Raw genomic sequence first — 21,561 nt, forward strand, 5'->3', positions numbered from 1 at the left:
AGCAAAACTTATCTTTTCTAACAAGTCACTTTCAAAAATCATAATATAAGGGGCCTTAGGCTAATACATAAAACTATTAGTTGCGAAGTAAACAGTATACGATGAATTAAATGATTTGAAGCCTCTCTCCTGAATACCAAAAGTTCTGTAACACCGATAACACAATCCAATAAATTTTCTGTAAGTAGGTGCATTATTTAAGTAGAAATTAAATACTATTAACATCTAATCATTTAAATTCATTTACAAGAACAATTACTCCAAAATATGCCACATCTTGAATTTAGAATCCCTTACACTAAACTGACTGCATATTCCTATGAGCATATGCAAGGTGTGTATATGGGGGAAAGAAAATATGTCTCAAATAAGCAGGAACTTAAGACAGTAAAAAAAAAAAAAAGAAAAAAGAAAAAAAGAAACCAAACTAATAAACAAACACAACTAATAAAACACAGCTGAATGCTGTGGCTCACACCTGTCTAATTTAGTTACTCAGGAGGCAGAGAACGGGAGGGTTATGGTTTGAGCCAGCCCAGGGGAAAGTATGGGGCAACCTATAAAAAGCTGGGTGTGGTAGTGATTTGTGCCTGCCATCCCAGCTATGTAGGAGGCATAAATATGAGACTGAGGCCCAGGCCCACTTGGGGTTAAGCCTTAGGCCTTATTCTAAACAACAAAAACGAATAGGGCTGGGGACATGGCTCAAGTGGTAGGTTATTTGCTTAGAAAGTGCATGCCCTGAACTGAACTAAACCCCAATAACACCAAAAAAAACACAAAAACCCTTTTATCACCACAGTATAATTAAGGCTAATATACTTGATTAGTTGCTTAAATAAACAAGAGTATATGACAAGTCATGTAAAATTCTAAGTGTGTCTCCTAATATGCATTTATACCTTGATTGTACTTTTGCCACAAATTTAAAATCGCAATGCTTCAAAACAAAATCTGAAGAAATCAATCAGATCTGGCAATAGGCATATATACCTGCATCGGAGAATGTAAACCTCGTCAGCACCATGAGATAATGTTAGCATTTTCTTCTTGCTTCCAGATCTCGACCTTGATTTCTTTTGCTTGCAGTCTAAGGCTGAGAAAGGAAAGAGAAAGCCTTAACATTCTTGTATGTTTTAAAATACACCCAAATGACACATTTTTAGAGAAGTCACGCCATCTTGTTAAGTGTGCATTTTCTTCCTAATGGCATGCACTAACTTGCATCTGATTTTCTAATAGCAAGAACACTATCTGCACATATTTATCTTTTGTCATGTACTTAAAAAAAAAACATGCGGTATCACAGCAAACTAGAACTTGGAAAAAATAACAATAATAAAACAACTAGGTTGGTCAATCATTACAATAAAGACAATCTTTACTTTTGGTCACACATAATGGTTAAATCATATTTTCAAAAAAATTATAACCTTCTAAGATCATTAAATTAAGTTTACATTTGATTACCAGTCCATTAAATGGGTCTAACATGCTTTGAAAGCTGAGTAGCACATCCACATAATATAAAGCTCAATGAAAAAAATCAATTTCATAGCAATTCAAGAGTAAAAAAGCTTTACTTCTTTTTTAAAACTCAAATTGTAATACACTTACAATTATGCAAGCATGTAAGTTTTATTAGAAAATATAAATCTGCATTAATTCATCTAAGTTTACAACTGGAGCCAGTGTTTTACTTTTTCCTTTAATCATTTATTCCATAAAGATTAATTTTGAAAAAAGATACTTTTATAAGTTGAAATGATTAGAATATAATGTTTGCAAGCCTTTGAATACAGCTACGGCAATCCTTCAGCCAAAGAGATGCTAATAATCCAGGGTACTGCTCAAGAAAGGTTAAGAATTTACTTTTGGGGACCCAAAGGGTCACAGATACAAATGCAACAGAAGAGTCACTCAAATGACTTTTCTTATACTGCCTGTGAAAGCCTCTGCCTCTGAAAAAATCCTGGGCAAGAAAGAACAGGAACTAGTGATTCAATGATTTTGAGAAATGAGTTGTTGTAAGTCCAGATTCCAAAAGGACAGATATTAATATTACAGACCAGGAAAAACATTCCTTATGGTGGTTATGTTCCAAGACTAACAGAAATGCCACATTGAAAATTAAAGCCATAAGAAGCATAAATCTCATTGAAGTTACTTGTTTCCATTTCTTATTACCTGCCTGCTGATAAAAGTAACATCCACGATCCATCATCTTCTTCTGCTTATCCATAGAACAAGACTTAAACAAAGAACTACTAGCAGGCAGGTTAAGTATGAAAGAACAGCTAGCTAGTTCAAAGCTAAACAACCAAAATCTGGAACAGAAAATTCTTACAAGGCTTTATTTTCTCTCAGTCAAGAGCCTGGCACACAGCAGAACTCAACACATACTTTGGGGGTAAAAATAAAGCAAAACTGAGGAATTTAATCATGAACATTTAGATAGTGTAGGACCAGAAATCTGTTCTACATTTATGTAATATGAGTAACCTTCCTATCCAATACCCTTCTACCATTCATGTCAATAGACAGCTACACTCACACACTCTGCTTACCTTAGATGTAAATCCCTGACCATTCAAGCTTGTGTATAGAACCAACCAGGTTCTTCACATCTAGTGCAAAAGAGTAAAGTGTCACCAACTTTGTTAGTAGCCTCTTTTTCCTAATTGCTGTGGAGAGCAATTTTAATTTAAGTGGATTTTAGTGATTCACACAGTGGAAAGAGTCCAGGGAACTCAGAGTAAGTGCTACTAGATGTCAGCTCCTATAATGTAAACCACCAGAGTCCTGCCACTATAGCATGGAACGGAGCAAGCATTTGGTTTGTCAGGAGATTACAGGTAAAACCTTACTTTCAACAGCTTGCTGGTTGTCAAAATTGCCACGCTGTATTCAATTCCTTTTAAAATGTAAATAAGTTACTGTAGAATACAAATAGAATACATTATGACAATATTTAAAAACAATGTTCACAGAATGCTAATGTTGGGGTATAAAACAAATTGAAGGAAAAAGGAAAAGAGGGTGAAAAAGTATGCAAAAGAACAGTACCAGTTACAAAACACTTAAATTGTATTTAGATGCTGTCTTATGCAGACATATTTTAGACTTTAATAGAGGGAAATAGTTTTTTTTCTGACTTTTGAAGGCTGTTTTATGAATGAGATCTAAATTTTAAATGTGAATGCCACTGTTTTTTATAGTAATTAATATTTGAAGGTACTATGAAATGAGAAAGGAGGATAACTGCCAGCATGTGACGTAATTTCTGAGCTCCTACTTAGAGAGCGTCATGCACTGATAAGATTTAGAATCTTTTACATAAGGTTAAAATATGACTCGTCAAGTAATACAGTCTAAATACTTCTTTGAATGCTCATCCATCATTTTAAACTTTGCTAGTCACTGAAATATTTTTAGTATGTTAAATATGAATACATTTTTCCTAATACTAATATTCTATCTATCTCTATATTAACCTGTACATTTAAAAACTGAGTATTTAACATGCTAGCAAACTAATAGCATGTATGCAGAGGGGTATCTATATGTCACCTCTGTATGAAAAGACCATATATACAAAACGGTCCAAAGGAAAAGTGGGTATACAAATTATGTCTAACAAACATTGTCAATGAACTTTATTCTATCTGGAAGGAAAAGCAATTTTGCTCTGGTACCACTAGAACATCATCTATAGAATGAATGTCTAACATATCCGATTTTAATACACTAGAGCTCACTGGTAGTCAAAGGTCTAACAAGTTGTATTCTATATGAGCAATCTGTCAAACAGCTAAGTTTGTTCTAAGAAGCCTTTCTTTGTTGTAGGGCTTTATTTTCACTTACCAAAGTTTTGTTTTGTTTAAAAAAAAAAAACTCCACACATCTTTTTCAATTTTCACAGCTTTTTCAACCTAATGTTCTAGCTATATATAAAATATGCAAAAATACATTAACATTAGAAATTGTTAATTTTCTTCTCCATGGCTATAATTATTTCTTTTGAAAGGAACAAATCCAGTTACTCAGGGTGGCAGAAACTGGATTAGCTTCATCTAGAAAAGTGTCAGATCTTTTTATGAAAGATCTGAACTACTACTGTGAATATTACTTGAGAAGAATGAATTGATAGGGTCACATACAAAAAATTTTACAATATACCTTTCAGAAAAACATTTGATTTCATCCCAACAGAAATGTAAAAGCTAATTACAACAGACTATCAGTCCTCAAAAAGAACACCATACAGCTATGTTATGAACTATAACATACAAAGAGCTAGATTTGTGTGTGTGTGAAATCCAGATAATACAATGATTTCCAGATAATAAGATGATTTATTGTTAACTATTAGCAACAGATAATGCCACACAAATTCAAGCATGTTTTGGACTTTCCTGATAACTCACCACCACATGGTTGATGGGTGAGACAACATAATGCAATCAGGGCAAGGCTCCTTCGGCAAATAGCCCACCTTTCCTAACTGCATTAATCCATTCACGAGATCAGAACCCTAGTGGCCTAATCATTTCTTAAAGGCCCTCATCTTAACATCCATACAACAGCAATAAAATTTCAACCTGAGTTTTGAAAGGGATATTCAAACTGCAATACTCCATCCATTAAACCTCTCCCAACTCATGCCCTTTTCATATACAAAATACATCCATTCCATCCTAAAAAGGTTTTAGCGCCAGCTCAGGAGCCTGAAGTAAGGCAGAGATGAGCTCAAGTGGATGATTTATTATCTTAGGCAAATCCCCTCCACTAGTCACACAAGTTACCTACTTCGAAATAAGACGTGTAGGACAGACAAGTGTCAGAGATATTCTCATTCCAAAGAGAAAAGAATAATTAGTTCCAATTAAGTCCAAAACCTAATAGGGGGAACAACATTAATTCTTCACCTCCAAAATTACCTTGCTTCATGTGCTACCTCCGCAAACACTGAGGTGTTTGAGCCTACAAAGTCTTGGATAGCTGGCTCAGCTCCAGGCTTCAGCTCTCTTGGCCCAGTTTTGTGCCTGTAACTCTCTCAGGCTGGAGGTACATGATGGCCCCCAGTCATCCTGGGGAGCTGGAGGCTGCCTGACTCCCACTGCTCTACTGGACACTGTCCTAATATATGGACTCTGAAGCACTTCTGCCCATGACCACTCAGCAATGTCCAAGAAAGGGATCTAGCTAAGGTCTCACAAAAGTCTGTCTGGGCACCCAGCCAGCTCACCATTTCCCCTTGAAATCTAGATGGATGTAGCCAACCTCCACAGCTCTTGCATTCTGTGGGCATGAGCCAAAGCTTACCACTTGTGCCTTTTGGAGCAGTAGGTTGACCAACCCATCTGAGAACAATGGAGCCAAAGCTACCACACAGGAATGCAGGGAGCAAAGACATACCTTCAGGCATTGCCCTGATGAACAGCATCAGGCTTCTAATACACAAGGCAACCTTTTGACAAAAAGAGTCTCTGGGGGACATCTTTAGTGGTCTTTCCTTAAACACACCTTTTCATTCTGTACATGACCAGGTTGTGGGTTTTTTGTTTTGTTTCCCAAATCCTTAAGTCTTTTCTTTCCTCTCTCAAATTTTGAAGCAGTTTAAGGAGGTCATACAGCAGCCCAAATACTTAACTGTTTAGAAATTTTACCCATCAGATATCCTAACCCACTGCCCTTAATTTTTGCATTCCATAAAGTTCTAAGGGCAAGGACACCAGTTGTTCACAACAACGTAACGAGGGTGCCCTCTACTTCAGTTTCCAGTACCTAGCTCCTCATTCTCATCTGAGAATTCCCCAGAATGACATTTAAAGAGTCCACATTTCTACCCATATTCTGGTCATAACCACTTAAATATTCTCTAAGAAGAATCATTCTTCCAAAAGCTCTTTCTGAGACTTCTTCACCAGGATCATCCACCTTTAATGCTCCATTCCCAGTAATAAAATATTTTTAAGACCACTCTTCAAAAATTTTTAACCTTCATCCAGTATCCAGTTCAAAGCTGCTGTGGGGAATTTGTAAAAGCAAACCACTTCTTCTTCTTCTTCTTCTTCTTCTTCTTCTTCTTCTTCTTCTTCTTCTTTTTTTTTTTTTTTTGCCATTCCTGGGCCTTGGACTCAGGGCCTGAGCTCTGTCCCTGGCTTCTATTTTTTGCTCAAGGCTAGCACTCTGCCACTTAAGTCATACCACCACATCTGGCGGTTTTCTATATATGTGGTGCTGGGGAATCAAACCCAGGGCTTCATGTATATGAGGCAAGCACTCTTGCCACTAGGCCATATTCCCAGCACTAGCAAACCACTTCTTGGTATCAAGTTAGTCCCCCTGCCCTCGCTTGCTCAAAGCGCTGGAGGCTAGAAGACCAAGGGCCTGGCACTTGAGGGTTTTTGCTTTAGATTTTAACATAGCAAAAAGCAAGTGAGCACATAAGAAACTAAGAAAATAGGGCAAAGCCACCCCTTTACATTAGGAACCTACTACTTAGAAAACCAACTATTCTCAGAAGAGTATTCATCAGAGTGGAGCCCTAATGGTCTAATTATCTCTTAAACTTAATATTGTTACAAAGTATTAAGTTTTAGAGAGGACATGCAAATCATGTGAAATGGAGTAAAACATTTAATGGTGTCAGGTTATATATATTCCCCAAATAAAAGCCATAAGCCCTACTGGAGGGAACACTTTTTTCTATATAATCTGCTTTTATGAGTTGGTTATGTAAAAGCAGCTGTGAGTTAATAATAAAAATAGCACAAAGCAGACAAACCATTCTTCTACCACCATGAAAAAGCTGGTGGAGATGGGCATCAACATCTTTACCTACCTGGGAAGCTGAGGTTGTGAGGATTTGTGGTTATTAGGCTAGCCTGGGCAGAAAAGTTTTTGAGACCTTTTCTTAATGAAGAGCTGGACACATGGACCGCACCTGTTATCCTAGCTACACAAAAACCTAACATAAGGCAGATGGCACCTGGGTCCATACTTGGGCAGGAAGTGAAACCTTATCTCAAAAATAACTAGCAAAAGTGAAGGCTGGCTAGGAGGTATGGCCTGAGTGCCAGCCTACCAAGTGAGAGGGCGTGGGTTCACAAACCCGGTACTGCAAAAAAGAAAAAAGAAGGAGGAGAGGAAAACTGATAATGATAGTGGCAGTGGAGAGGTGAGAAAAGGATGACCATGCTGAAAGTGGCAAACTAAGATAAACTCAATTCTAATTACTACCACTAATCCTTCAAGGTTCATAGCATCGGTGCCAATTGGTGTTTTCCTTCCCTCCATCCCGTGTGAGAAAACCAGGTTTTGTTATTGTTGTTTTTAAAGTGTGTTAGCTTGTAAAAGACAGTTGTGAGTGAAGAGGAAGCCATTTGATGAAAGGCTATGCTTCAGCTTACATGCTCTGTCCTGCACTAAGCAGACTAGCTTCATTCATGTGTTGCGATGCAGTTACACAGGGTCCCTCCTGTGGCTGAATGCTCTACTGTTGCAGCCTCAAAATTCTTAATATTTTTTAAACAAATGACACGTATTTATTTTTCATTGAATAATGAAAATTCAATGAATAAATCCCCTCCCCATAAAGCACATTATAATTGGAACATACTTCCTACTTCTATCAACACAAATTCTCTGCTCATAATTATACCAACATCATCAGCCAATCATTATCAAGATAAGCAATTTTGGTTTATTGCTGAAAAGCAATGTTTCCTTCTTAATTCAGAATCAAGTATAAAGACATACAATGAGTTTTCATTTTCACCTTTTTTGAAGAAGGAGTACTGGGGTTTGAAATTAGGGCCTCACATTTGCTAGGCAGGTCCTCTACCTCTCAAACCTCTAGCCCCTATACTTTAGTAGTTGTGAGAATGAAGTCCCACTCCAATTGGTCTGAACTATGATCCTCCTATTTATGTGTCCTATGTAATGACAGGCCCACCTTGCTCAGTCTTTATTGTCTGATAGGAATCTTGTGATTTCTTTGCCTGGCTGGCTTCAAACTATGATCTTCCTGATCTTGGCATCTGAGCTAGGATTACAACTGTAAGATTCTATGGCTGACTCGTTACACATTCTGTCTGTCTGTCTGTCTGTCTCTCTCTCGTGTGTGTGTGTGTGTGTGTGTGTGTGTGTGTGTACACATGCCAATGTGTACTGGATGCTGTCTCTGAGCTTTTTATTTTTAGCTCAAGGATAATATTCTATTACTTGAGCCAGAGCTGCACTTCTGACTTTTTGGTGGTTAATTTGAGAAGAATCTCACAGACTTTCAAACTGCAATCCTCAGATCTCAGCCATTTGAGTAGCTAGGATTGCAGGCATGAGCCACTGGTACCTGGCTGATACAGAACTCTTAAAATGAAAATATCACCAACAATTTCTCTTTCTCCTAATCAAATCTTTATTGTTTAAAAGGTAGTTTTCAATGTATTATGTAAATTCTTTAAAACATTCAACAGTGCCTCACTACAAAATTAACTCCAGCAACTTAGACTAGTATTCTAAATCCTCTCTGATTCCTTATCAGTCCAATTCAATTTCCTTATCTCTACTACTCCCAAGTATTTATAATAAACTTCCCACACAATGTGACTCCTTCCTTCAGCTATACTCCATCCTACACAGGCACTAATTTCTGTTCCAATCAGCTATCCTTGGAGGTTCTCTGAAATACTGCTTTGCTTGCAGGGGTGGGGGATTGCAGTAGTGGAGCATATTCTGAGCCCTGGATTCAATCCCAAGTATCCCACCCTCAAAAAAAAAAAAAAATTAAAGAGCAAACCAAAACAAGTCAAATGCTACTTACAAAAGCTTTCTGATCTTAGTCTACTTTAAGTACCTTCTAAACTTCCAAGTATTTCACACAGTAACTCTTCAAGTGTAACTGTCAATTTGTCTCATATTACAGTTATGTGTATGTGTGTGTTTACAGTATGTGAGAATCAACTTATCACTGCATAACGCATAAACCAAAGTACAAGTTGAAAGAATGTTCACTGAATTGGTTAATAACCAATCAATAGTCTGTTGGTAGAGTGGGCAAATACCCTAAAGCTTGGGGAACATAATAAGCAATTATTTAGTATCCAGATAAGTTATTCTACATAAGCAAGAGGTGAAATTATATTTAATATGTCTATTGGTTGGCAAGGCAAAAATAAAAAAAAGAGTGAATGACTCACCATAAGAACATGGAATTTCTTGAATATATATTTTACGAATATAAAAGAAGACAATGAATACGCTCAAGAAAGTACAAATTACTACACATTGGGAAGTTTTACAATATTTTTCTCTTTTCTTTATTATTTTTAAAATCACATCAGAATGTGCTCCCACAGCACTCTGACAGCACAGGGATAACTTTTCTAGTGGCTTAGCAAGCATTCAGCCACTGATACTATGTTATATATGTTCATTAGCACATCTTGTTGTAGGCCTCTATGGCCTATTACTAAAGCTGAAAACAGGCAAAATCATCTACTTATTAACATGCAATCTATATATAATTTCACTTCAAACAAAAATGGATAAAAAAGGGGCTAGGAATATAGCCTAGTGGCAAGAGTGCTTGCCTCACATAGATGAAGCCCTGGGCTTGATTCCTTAGCAACACATATATAGAAAAGGCCAGAAGTGGTGCTGTGGCTCAAGTGGTAGAGTGCTAGCCTTGAGGAAAAAGAAGCCAGGGACAGTGCTCAGGCCCTGAGTCCAAGCCCCAGGACTGGGGGGGGGGGGGGGGGGAAGGATTAAAAAAAAACAAACACAGACTTTACCTAAAAAGAAAAGGGAAGACATATTTACATTACTATTAGCACTGCATTAGCACTAGTATTGGAGCTAGCGGGTTCTAATACTAATCTCTTTTGTTGTTTTTTTTTTGCCAGTCCTGGGGCTTGAACTCAGGGCCTGAGTACTGTCCCTGGCTTCTTTTTGCTCAAGGCTAGCACTCTACCACTTGAGCCACAAGGCCACTTCTGGCCGTTTTCTATATATGTGGTGCTGAGGAATCGAACCCAGGGCAGGCTTCATGTATACGAGGTAAGCACTTTACCACTGGGCCATATTCCCAGCATCTAGTACTAATTTCTACAACATTTTTCTCTTTGGAAAAATAACTTCCCTAATTAAGAGTCAATCATTTGTTATGCATAACTATTGTGCCTTCTAAAATATTATGAAGCGAGCATCCTGAAGACAATGAAATAAAGTCCTTTCCAAATATACTTTGAGGATACACAAAAATATTTTTTAGTATATTTAAATAAATAGCTAGACATTTCCAATTTATTTTAAATCCCAACAATCAATTCTTGGCTTTGAAAATTTGACCTATAGATTAGAATTAATAAGGAAACCATTTCAGCTGCTGTCAGAGAAAAAGTATTAGAGTTCTAAGATAGTATTGTTGGCTAGACAGCAGGGTACTGAAGGCAACTTCAATCTCTTGTCAGTGACTACTTAGTGGGTAGTAAATCAATTTACTGGGTCATAATCAGCATTAATTTTTTTTTTAGTCATGAGACTTGAACTCTGGGCCTGGGAGCTGTCCCCGAGCTCTTCAGTTCAAGGCTAGTGCTCTACCACTTGAGCCAAGCACCATTTTAGGTTTTCTGGTGGCTAACCAGAGGTGACAGTCTCAAGAGTTTTCCTTCCCAGGCTGACTTTGAACCATGATCCTTGGATCTCAGCCTCCTGAGTAGCTAGGATTACAGGTGTGTACCACCAGTGTCCAGCTTCAGCATTAATTCTTAATGAAAACAAAATATCAGAGTGTATTACACAATTAAAGACAGTGAATAAGATATGTTTAAAATCTGGCAGTATATGAGATTAAGAAAAGTATGTTCAACCAATCTTTCTTCTTTGCAAGTAAGATCCAATGCTACAAACAGAAGCATCATGCACACCTGCATTCACCTCACAGACAGATCTCTTTCACAGTATTCTGTGATTGGAACTATTTCCCTTCCCTCATCTGTTGACGTTTACTCTTTGATCTCAAAATGTCCATTTTACCTTCAAGTTGGTAAAATAAACTTTACCTCACAGAGTTTTATAGTTTTACTTATTCATTTTATTTAAAAAGTTCTTTATTTTGTGATGCTGAAGATTGTACCCAAGGCCTTGTGTTGTGCTGGACAAGTACTCAGCACTGAGCCACACATCCTCAGCTCTTAAGCAATGTTCTACAATTTTAATAACCAGGACTACAATACAATACCAATAAGACCAATCTAGGATATTTCTGACAATAAAAGTGGCACTAATTCTTGGCTATGAGAATAGTACTTTATAAATTTCCAGTATAAGAAAACTTTTTTTTGCAAAGTGAGAAGATCCAAAAACAGTCAATCATGAAATTTCCGACTTTTAAGTGAAAATTATATATTGGTTCTATGAAGTTGTATAGGAAATTAAGAAGCAAAAAGGCTGTGTAAGCCTTTAAAACATTAATGAGATTAAAAGTTCAAAAAGAAAATTACCAGTATTGTAAAGAGTTTAGGGCTGGGGATATAGCCTAGTGGCAAGAGTGCCTGCCTCGGATACACGAGGCCCTAGGTTCGATTCCCCAGCACCACATATGCAGAAAACGGCCAGAAGCGGCGCTGTGGCTCAAGTGGCAGAGTGCTAGCCTTGAGCGGGAAGAAGCCAGGGACAGTGCTCAGGCCCTGAGTCCAAGGCCCAGGACTGGCCAAAAAAAAAAAAAAAAAAAAAAACGAACAAAGAGTTTACACTCACCAGATTTTATCCTTGAAAACATTTGCCTTAAATTTACAAAATAGGATATAAAAATAAGCCCTATGGTAATAGTACTTTAGATGAAGATCCATTTAAAAGAATCAAAATAGCTTTCTAAATGATTTATCACTCAAGATAGTGTAACTCTCAAGCAAGTAATCCTATTAATTGAAAACAAATTGGGTCAGTTTAGAACAAAAGTGTAATCAATGGTGTTTGTTATTCTTTTTGAAAATCTAACTGTCCCAAAGATGACTATCTCTGATAATTCCACAGGTTTCCTAGTTTGCTTACTAGTTCTTTTTGCTAATATTAGGGAGGATGCATTTTCATTTATACTTTAAACACAGAACTTATTTTAATGTTATGCAATTCCTGAACCTTAATTATCTTCTCATTAAAAAATATTTTTTCTTAGTGTCCCTGATGCCCAGTTCAGTGTTCTTTTTTTTTTTTTTTTGGCCAGTCCTGGGCCTTGGACTCAGGGCCTGAGCACTGTCCCTGGCTTCTTCCCGCTCAAGGCTAGCACTCTGCCACTTGAGCCACAGCGCCGCTTCTGGCCGTTTTCTGTATATGTGGTGCTGGGGAATCGAACCTAGGGCCTCGTGTATCCGAGGCAGGCACTCTTGCCACTAGGCTATATCCCCAGCCCCCAGTTCAGTGTTCTTTAAAAAAAAATTTAATTGTTAAGGTGATATACAGAGGGGTTACTTGCATACGTAAGGCAAGTGAGTACATTTCTTGTCAAACTTGTTACCTCCTTCCTCATTTTTCTCCCACCTTCCCTCTGCCCCCCCCCAAGTTGTACAGTTAGTTTACAACATATTGTCTACTAAGTATCACTTTTGCACTGGTTCACCCTTTGTCCTTTGAAAAATATGGGCCACTTCATGAATCAGCATGTCATCCTTTGGCAGGGGCCATGGTAAACTCTGTATTGTTCTGTATTGTTCGTGCTCTGTATTCTGCTGAAGCAAGTACTCCAGTTCAGGGTTCTAATTCATTTCCATTTGGCATTCTTCTTTCCTTAATTTTCTACTTCAGGAAGAGTACCATCTTTGAGTGGTATGCAAAGCCTATATGTAGAAATTTGTAGTTCAGCAAGAACATGTTTCTGGGACAGAACTCAATGGTTTCATAGAATTCTGAGGTCAGTCTTCTTCCAAAAGACTAGAACCCAGCAAACTGGAATTACCTGAGTCAAAAGACTAGGACCCATCTGAGTCATCACAAAGTAAGTATTTTGAAATGCAGAGAAATACTAGCCCTCTCAGTTAATTCAAGGCTAGATGGGGAAATTAGAAGGAATTTTTTCATTCCTTCAAAAGGCCACAAATTCCCACAGAAGAAGCCCAATGCTTGTTGTTGCCAAAAGGGCTTTGAAGTTTATTCTCACAGATAACCAAGCAGGCTTTTACTATTTACTTGGGAAATATCTAAGCTTTTTCTCCAAGAGTAGATCAAACCACATGAATGAAAATAGCTTGAACTGGGAACACATGAACACAACAGACATCCTTTTGGATATAGGCTATAGTTCCTATTTTGCCTTTACATTGCAACAATTTTGGGGTATACTAGTACTAAGGTAGTGTTATCAACTTGTGCTTTCTTCTTCAAAAGAACATCTATACATATTCTTGAGAAAAAAAAGGATGCTTTAAAATATTTTAAGTATTTCTTATAACCTGCTGATACGAAGGGTTTCATTCAGTTCAACCTGTCCTTTTCATGAGTACACTGTATCTTGATCAATGTCACCTCTTCCATCATTCTAATTAGGACTCTTATTTATTCAGTTTCACTAGCAAGCTCCCCAGTTTAATCCCAATTTATTCATTGTAGATTTTTCAAATGCCTTCATTCTAAAATAAGAAATCTAAGGGAGCCTCTATATATGATAGAGAACAGTGATTAAAAACAACTCTTAAGACAACCTTGATTTGAATTTCAACTTTGCTATTTATTCAAATAGTTGTCGAACTTCTCCCAGTCCTAATTTCCAATAAAATAGAACTACAAGTCAGATGGCAGTTTGTAATTGTTAAGCATGTAAACTGGATAGCACAATGTCTGATACACAATACATTTCACTAGACTATATTGTGATAACAATAATCCTAATAATGATTTCCCATGTCTGCATTTTCTTATGTCCATTACCCCCAACTTTAATGTCTGCAGTTACCTTCTAAGCCTGATGATGATGGTAGGTTACATAAAAATTATAACCCCATAGAAGCAGCTCTGATCCAGTAAAGCAAAACTCCCTTTTTCTCTCCTTTTAATATAAATGGTCAATAGTCACCCTGGACCTGTGTACATCACATCAAGGAATAAAGCAAAGAAGCAGAAGAAAAGATACCAGTATAAATACAAGCATTTCTTTGGAAGCAAGAACATACTGATGTAAGTCACAGGACATGAGTAAGGAGAAAAGGTTGGGAATACAACAGCCAGAGAATGCAGAAGGTTAGGATCTAAGAAAGCAGGGAAATAGAAAAATAGAAAAAGAGGGGAAAGAGAATTTTAGGCAAAAATATTTACATATGTATATTTTGAAAAAAGGGCATATCTTAAGATGTGGGAATGGGGATTTGCTGAAGCAGGGTAGCTTAAAAACTACAAATGAAAGAGCAAAGAAAGCATTTTGCAAGATTTAAGACACATACCACATATGAGCAAGCTAACAAACTTTTCACAAATAAGTGGTGTGAAGAGGAATTTGCAGCAAGGCTGAACTAGCCAACCAAAAATAACACAGAAATGTGCATTTGAAAATGTATGTTTATAGTTATGCTTATTAATCTAGATATAGATACAGGTATTTAAATTTTGTTAGGCTGTTAAAATGGGCTATTATTAAGGCTTGTCCCTACAAAGACTTGATATGAAAACTGCATAGTTTTCTAATCAATTCTATGTATTAAAATTTTTCACTTTTCCTTTTCTACCAAAGTATTTCTTCCAGATAGAAGATTCTGTCTTTAACCAAAGAGAAGGTTGTCTTTATTGGAATCTATAAAAATAAATTTTAAAATAAAAAAGTATAACTGAAAAATCAATGAACTTAATGTAGACTCCAAAGTTCCAATGCCTCTCTAATGGGTTACTTTTTGCCCCAATCTAGTCAAAATGAGCCAGATGTAAAAGAATTACTTGCTTAAAATCCTGTGTAACAGTTTACAAGCTACTGAAATTTAATGTGCTTTCAGACTCAACTACTGCTCACCTAAGCTCTTAAATATTATCTGAATTAACACCAATCTGGTGAAGGAAAAAAAAGAGTACTGTATCAAACAGATTTTCTGTGGTATCTGTTTAAACATATCTGTACCAGTCAAAAGTCCGGCACTCTTCTTTCGTGCATAAGTGGTTGGACAGGCTAACGGCACCTGTAAACGCCGCATTGCAATGCACACATGTTCTAAGCTTCACAGGCATACCTATCATTCAAAAGAAAACTATAATCCAGTTCTCACTTCAAAAAGTAAAACTGTCTTAGCTTAAAGTATGTAGATAAGTACAATAGGAAAGATGGTTGTAAAAATGAAATTAAGAAGGGGGGAAAAGGTTATCTACTAGTAGTTTGCAGTTAGTATTTAGAGTCAATCGATGCATTTGGAAAGGTAAAAGAGTGACTAGAAACTCTAAAGTCCTGCAGATTTAGCACCCATTATCAGTTTCTGTGTTATGCAAATCATTCCTTAAACTTATTAAAACACAATCTTATGATTTGAAAAGCACAGTTCTGCTGACAAGTTTCAAAGCTTGCAACATTACCAATAAAAAGAATTAAAAAGTCTAGTTGACAAAGTGGTAATTAAAGTGTTTTACCCGCAAAACCGTAAAAGGCTCGACACTAAATTAGGCTTTTTGATGAAGGCTGGGAGAAAAGGTGGTAAAACACACCACTGAACAGCTGTTAGACACAACATTTTATTCAGGGCATTTTATGTTCATTACTCTGAATGCGCAATCAATAATGAAAGTTAATTATTTAAAGTTTTTTTGCTAAAATCTTTGTGCTAAATAAATGATCAACAAGCTAACATTTTAGTTTTCACAGGAAAGAAAACAGGTCGAAACAGTAAGAAACTCCTAATTTCTCAGACAACCCTTACTCCCCTCCCCCAACATGCTTCAATTGGTTTCTTCAACATTATTATGACAGCCGCAATTATGAGTTCCTTCTCTTAAGTATAGCACACCGCGGTCAACACACATCATAACACTTTTTCCCTATGTTTTTATCATTCTAAAAAATGTAGTGAAAAAACCACAAATTTTGAAAGACTACATGAAAGAAAACATACTATTAACCAGAAGCCCATACTAGACCACATCATTTTTCAGACTAAATTAAAACTGCATTACAAATATCTTGTGATACCCTACAATGTCTGCCAAAAATAAACAAATCAACATTATAGTAATCCTTTTCATTACCAATTATTGTTCAATTACTATTACCTCAGACACTCACCTTAGAACTCTAATCATGAGACCATATAGGTAAACCTTCAACATGCTCAACCTCCAAAAGAAACCTATAAAGAAATTTAAAATTCTTCTAGTGTACAAGTATAAACCAGACTTAGGAATACCAAATAAAGTTTGGCTACTTTATTTGCCATATCATTTACCTAGAAAATACTCCTGCCTACAAAAAATTTCTTTCAAAGAGAAAAACTATTAGACTAGTGCACAAGCACTAAGGTAAATCACCCATTCAGTTCCACAAGCACATCAATGTAAAAATCTAAAAGTCCAAGTAAGTATGTTTTACAATTACAATAGTTCTCTAAAATCAAACTATCCTTTAATACAATAAGGAAATGGAGAGAGAGGGGCTTCTTTGGGTTTTGCACAACATACAACAGACACAAATCTCCTAGGTTTAAAGAGGTTATTCTCTTTTGTTTCACTTCAGCAGTGGGAGAACCAAAAAGCTAAACCCCTAAAACATTGTTACTTTGGAGCACTGGCAAAAATGTGTATACAGGTTTGCATTTTTAATAATTCTATGCTTTTGAACACCAATCTCCCATCCATAACCATCCTTCAGCAATAGAAAACTTTATTTTTATAGACCAGCTTTTTATTTGAGGTGTATGTTTGTGAAGCATCTGTATGTATATTTTGCTTTTGTTCTCACCTTACATTCAAGAAATGAGGCACAGAGACTCAGTACTGATGGACATCAAGTTAATCAGTTTTATAGAAATGACAGTAGAATAACCAACCTGTTCTGCAAAAAAAGCAGCTTAAATAAGAAGATTCTGAAAAAGTACTTTGAATATTCCATAAGAAAGCATAACTGTTTAAAATTATATGATAAATGTCCTCTTACCTGAGTGCACTGTCAAGTCCATTTTTTGTGGTTGATACATCAATGGACTATCTTCACTTAGAGGAAGAACACATTTCTGAACAAATCTCTTTCTTGCTGTCTGATTATGGATCTTCTGAGGAGAAATGGCAGAGCTTCTTTCTTCTCCCATCCTTTTATTTTTAAGAAGTTCTATCAGTGTCAGAGACTGATTCTTTCTTCCACTGGGCAGTTCAGGTTTTGTTTCCTCATAGTCATTTAAGAAATTCCGTCTTTCTTCCTCTGATGCAGACACTGATAGCGCTTCAGTCTTTAGGCCATTACGGTATGCTTCAAGAGGTATAACATTTTGAGATAGAAAGTCATCGCTTGATCCAAGTTTTTGAGCTACAAATGGTCTGGGAATAATACGACGGCTGTTCAATGCCTTTAAGATTTTTTCATATTTTTCTTCATTTTGCATCATCTCATTCAGAACACAGATTGGAGATTTGTGAGCATCCCATTTGGTCTTTCCAAGTCTTTTCAGGTGGCCTCTAACATGATTTGATAAACCAATTTTAGTATCAAACCAACCACCACAGAGCTGACAAGTGTGTTCAGAAGTAGTTTCAGATTTCTCTATAGCTAAAAAAAAATTTTTTAAGAGTAATATCAGTTTTGTGTTTTTTTTAACAAATTAACCACCCTAACAAATTAACTCTGAAATATGAAGCTATATGATTCTTTTAAAGATTAAGCAAAAACTTTCAAATCCTCTGAATTTGAACATAGACTTATTAGCCCAAACTATCCACAGGAAAACTTACCTTTTCTAACTCGCTTCACAGGTGTTCCTGTGCCAGTTCTTTTGAAATGTTGCATTTTGTCACTTGTGGCTATTTGTTCTGGTGATACAACGTGACGGGCTTCATAGCTTAATCCTGCTCTGTGAAGGTGTCCCCGGACATGGTTTGATAGCCCAACACCTGTTTCAAATGTTGCTGGGCAGTAAGGGCATGATTTTTTTTCCAGAGACAAATCAGTCCAATGAAAAACAGAACTATGCTTTGACAATGGAGTTTCTGCATTTTCTAAATGCTGAGGATCATGTATCTCATGTAAAAAGTTGCTAGTGCCAGCATCTTCATAATATTCAAAATAAAAGCCATCATTCTGATCATAACCAAGAGCAGCATTTTCTCCAGACTCTTGACCTTCCACCTTGCTTTTAAATAGAGGGAATAGGTTTACATGTTCTTGATTAAGTTCACTGTAGGTTTCATCTTCTATGGCCTGTGTAGTGTAGTCACCCAGCTCAACATTATCCCAAGAACTATCATCTTCTGTTTCATAACTATCTTTCTTTTCAGCAGAATTAAGTTTCTGCAAAACAACAACAGTCATTTTATGTAAAAAATCAGGATAGCTATCCAAGTCTTCTCCTCCAACAGAACTTTCCTTCTTAGAGCCTTTAACTACTTTTTTAACAGCTACACGCCTGTGGTCTTTGAAGCTTTCTGGCCTTTTGGTGTCAGAGTTATGTGGGTCTGAAATAAAACTATTGTGAGAATTACTCGATGATGAAAATACATGTAAAGAATTTAATGGATTAACTTCTTTTTTGAAATGCAAAGGATATGATTCACCTGATTTTTTTATCATCCTGTAGTTTTCATATTTGTGTCTATATAAATAGTTATTTACCTTGGCATTAGATTTTTCTTTTGTTGTTTGATGTAAATATTTAGATTTTTGGTCGATGCTGCTTTTAATTGTAACAGTCTTGTGAGGAGTGTTGTTTGGATTGCATGAATTTACACCTGACTGGGCAATGCTTTTCCGAGCTTTTTGTATTCTATGTGGCCGCTTATGTAATTTTGAAAAATTACTTGATTGTGAGCTTGACCCAAATGTTCGCTTAACATCTTGTTTTAAAGCAGAGTTCTTTGGAAATGTGGTTGACTGTTGTTTAAGTGATGGTTTGATGACCTCAGGATCTATTGGTTCTTCAAGGATGTCACTTTTTCTTTTATCAAGACCAAGAGGACTACCAAATGAATCAACATTTGATGAGGAATGTAAATACTCCATGTGCTTTTTTAAAATATTTCTGGCTGACGTGGTAAAAGGACACATCTTACATACATATGAAGCCGATTTTCTGGATGATCCCGTAACAGAGTCTTTCACTGAGGTCTTTTTTTGTGTTTTTCTCTGGGCTGCATCAGAACTGACTATAGGACATTTTACTGCTGCTCCATGGGCAATGCCTCGATGGCACTCCAGTTCATTTTCTGTCACCGCCATGAAGTTACACTCTTCACAGCAATAGTACCTTTTGTCTTTTTCATGGGTTTTAGCATGCTGCACAAATGTTTTAGGGCAATTGGTACCAAAAACACACTGAGGACACTGTAATCGTGCACTTCTTCCTTCATCTTGGAGTTCTTTCAATTCACGAATTTCCTCCATCAGTTTCTGTCTTCTTTCTTGGTGAATGATCATATGTTTTAGAAGTGAATTGCGATCTCGAAATGTCCGTCCACATTCTCTACAAGCATATGGCCTTGGAACATTAAGATGGCGAAAGTGACTATTCCCATCTAAATGATACATCATATGCCTGTGCAGGTGCTTTTTTTCCCTAAAATTCACATTGCATTTTGTACAGGGATAGAAGGATGGCTCTTCAGTATTGAAAGTAGCAGGTGACTCAGAATCACTCTCTTCACATTTCTTTTTTAAGGTATTTGAAATAAAAGTGCTAGTATGAACAGGTGAACTGTCTTCTCCACGTTTATCTGGATTATAAATTAGATGCTGAAAAGCATCTACAGGCTCGGAGTCTTCATCATTTGACTCAGGCTTCACTTTGGGTATTGTATATTTCTTTGAGTCTACTGCTTGTACCTCTTCATTCTGTTCCAAAAAGTCAACTTCTACCACTTTTGATTTACTGGAATTAGAATCCCTGTAACAGTCCTCTGTATAACGAGTTATTTTGCTTACATCCATTTTCCGCTTTCTCTTTTTTTCCAGACCTACTTTAGAGTGAATGGGGGCTTTATCTACTGTTTCTTCATTAGTCATAAGAAACTGAATGAATTCTTTTTGGGGGTCCCAGTCTGTATCATTTTCTGACCTAAATTCATCTGTACCTGAGGAAATTCCTGTTAATGTGTTGATGCAACCATCCTTTGCCAATAAATTCTCTCTCTCCTCACCTACCTCTACTTGATTTATTAAAGTGCTATCTGATTTTACACTATTCCCGACTGAATTCTGAATGTCACAACCAACTGAAGCAGAGGTAGGTAGTTTTTTAATGGAATGGGTTGGATTCTTAGTATGTGCTACATCTGATAACAAAAATAGAACTTGGTGTTGACTTGCATTTTGTGATGTAGAGAGCTGAAGATCAGTTGCTACCTTCAAAGTTGAACAAGAATCTGTTGTTGGATGATCCACAGGCTGTCCAGTGGTTAATGAAACACTGCCTTTATTCATATTGGAAGTCTTAGTTAAGGAGTGTGAAACTGGTCCATTAACAATAGCTCCTTTAGGTAAGGTAAATTTTTCACTAGAAACAACAGGAGCACCGGCATGTATAATCAATGTAGACTGGGCTCCGCTTAAGGCTTTTTCAGATTTGTCCTTTGACAATTCTTCAGGTACAGTCAAAGCATTGTTTTTCTGAAATGCTGTTTGACAATCTTTTGGTTTATGAACTCCACTGTCTTTCTCTGAGATAAAATTGCTGTCATCTAGGAGTTCTTCTTTAGCACCAGTAATTTCGGTGTTTATCTTCAAATCATCCATATTGTTCGCAAGCCCATTTAACACATTTAGTCTAGAAAATGGAAAACAAAAATTTAGATTTGCATGGAAAAATACTATTAGAATGTATGGAGAGTTGAAAGCACATGCTATTAGCTTAATTTTTACTTTCTATTTCAAGATTCTGGTAATTCTCCCAGAATGAAGAAACGCTGCACAAAAATTGAACCACTTTAAAAGTGTTTCAAAGGTTAATATAATTGTTTCTGCTAGGCAACAACACTGCGTATATGCAAAAATATATATGCATACAATATACATGAATATATTAAAGACTTGAAAAGTTAAAATCTCTTGTACAGGTTGCTAATAAAGGAAAATTAGGCACATTTATTAGTGGTAGACACGATATTAAAGAATAAACTGAATTATCATATATCATAGAGAAGTACAAGATTTATCACTCTAAGCTTATTCCTGGAGAAAAATAACAAAATTACACAGTGCAAAGCTAATTTGAATAAACATATCTATCAACACCAGCAACTCATATAAAACAAACAAAAAAAGTGATTTTTATGCTTTGACAATATATCGAATCATTGTAGAAAGATAGCATAATATTTTAAAAGAAAGAATTGTGTCTAGAAGACATACCGTGGCTGTAATTACAAACCTTAACACCAAGAGTTCCTTTATATCCTGAT

The 21,561-nt window shown here is 36.4% G+C and overlaps 1 protein-coding gene and 1 non-coding gene across 8 annotated transcripts in view; both read right to left on the reverse strand.

The window, feature by feature from the left end:
- The window catches only part of Znf644 (zinc finger protein 644), an 84,414-nt gene that overhangs the window by 3,118 nt on the left and 59,735 nt on the right, over positions 1-21,561 (reverse strand). For 4 of the 7 annotated variants that reach the window (XR_007211673.1, XM_048351948.1, XM_048351945.1 and 1 more), the window contains 3 exons: positions 17,905-20,927; positions 17,117-17,722; positions 994-1,096 (listed from right to left, as the gene is read on the reverse strand). Coding sequence is in view for 6 of the 7 variants with exons in the window: in XM_048351945.1 (XP_048207902.1) it covers positions 994-1,096; positions 17,117-17,722; positions 17,905-20,927 (3,732 nt within the window). In the remaining variant the exon portion in view is untranslated. Of the gene's footprint in view, positions 1-993; positions 1,097-16,249; positions 16,314-17,116; positions 17,723-17,904; positions 20,928-21,561 lie in introns of all 7 variants that reach the window. The other 3 variants (XM_048351949.1, XM_048351950.1, XM_048351947.1) reach the window with 2 other exon arrangements.
- Positions 12,636-12,739, reverse strand: LOC125355776. The gene has a single exon (XR_007211711.1). It is a non-coding gene; the product is annotated as a U6 spliceosomal RNA (small nuclear RNA).

Source organism: Perognathus longimembris, chromosome 7 (assembly GCF_023159225.1).
Source record: "Perognathus longimembris pacificus isolate PPM17 chromosome 7, ASM2315922v1, whole genome shotgun sequence".
Classification (NCBI taxonomy): Eukaryota; Metazoa; Chordata; class Mammalia; order Rodentia; family Heteromyidae; genus Perognathus; species Perognathus longimembris.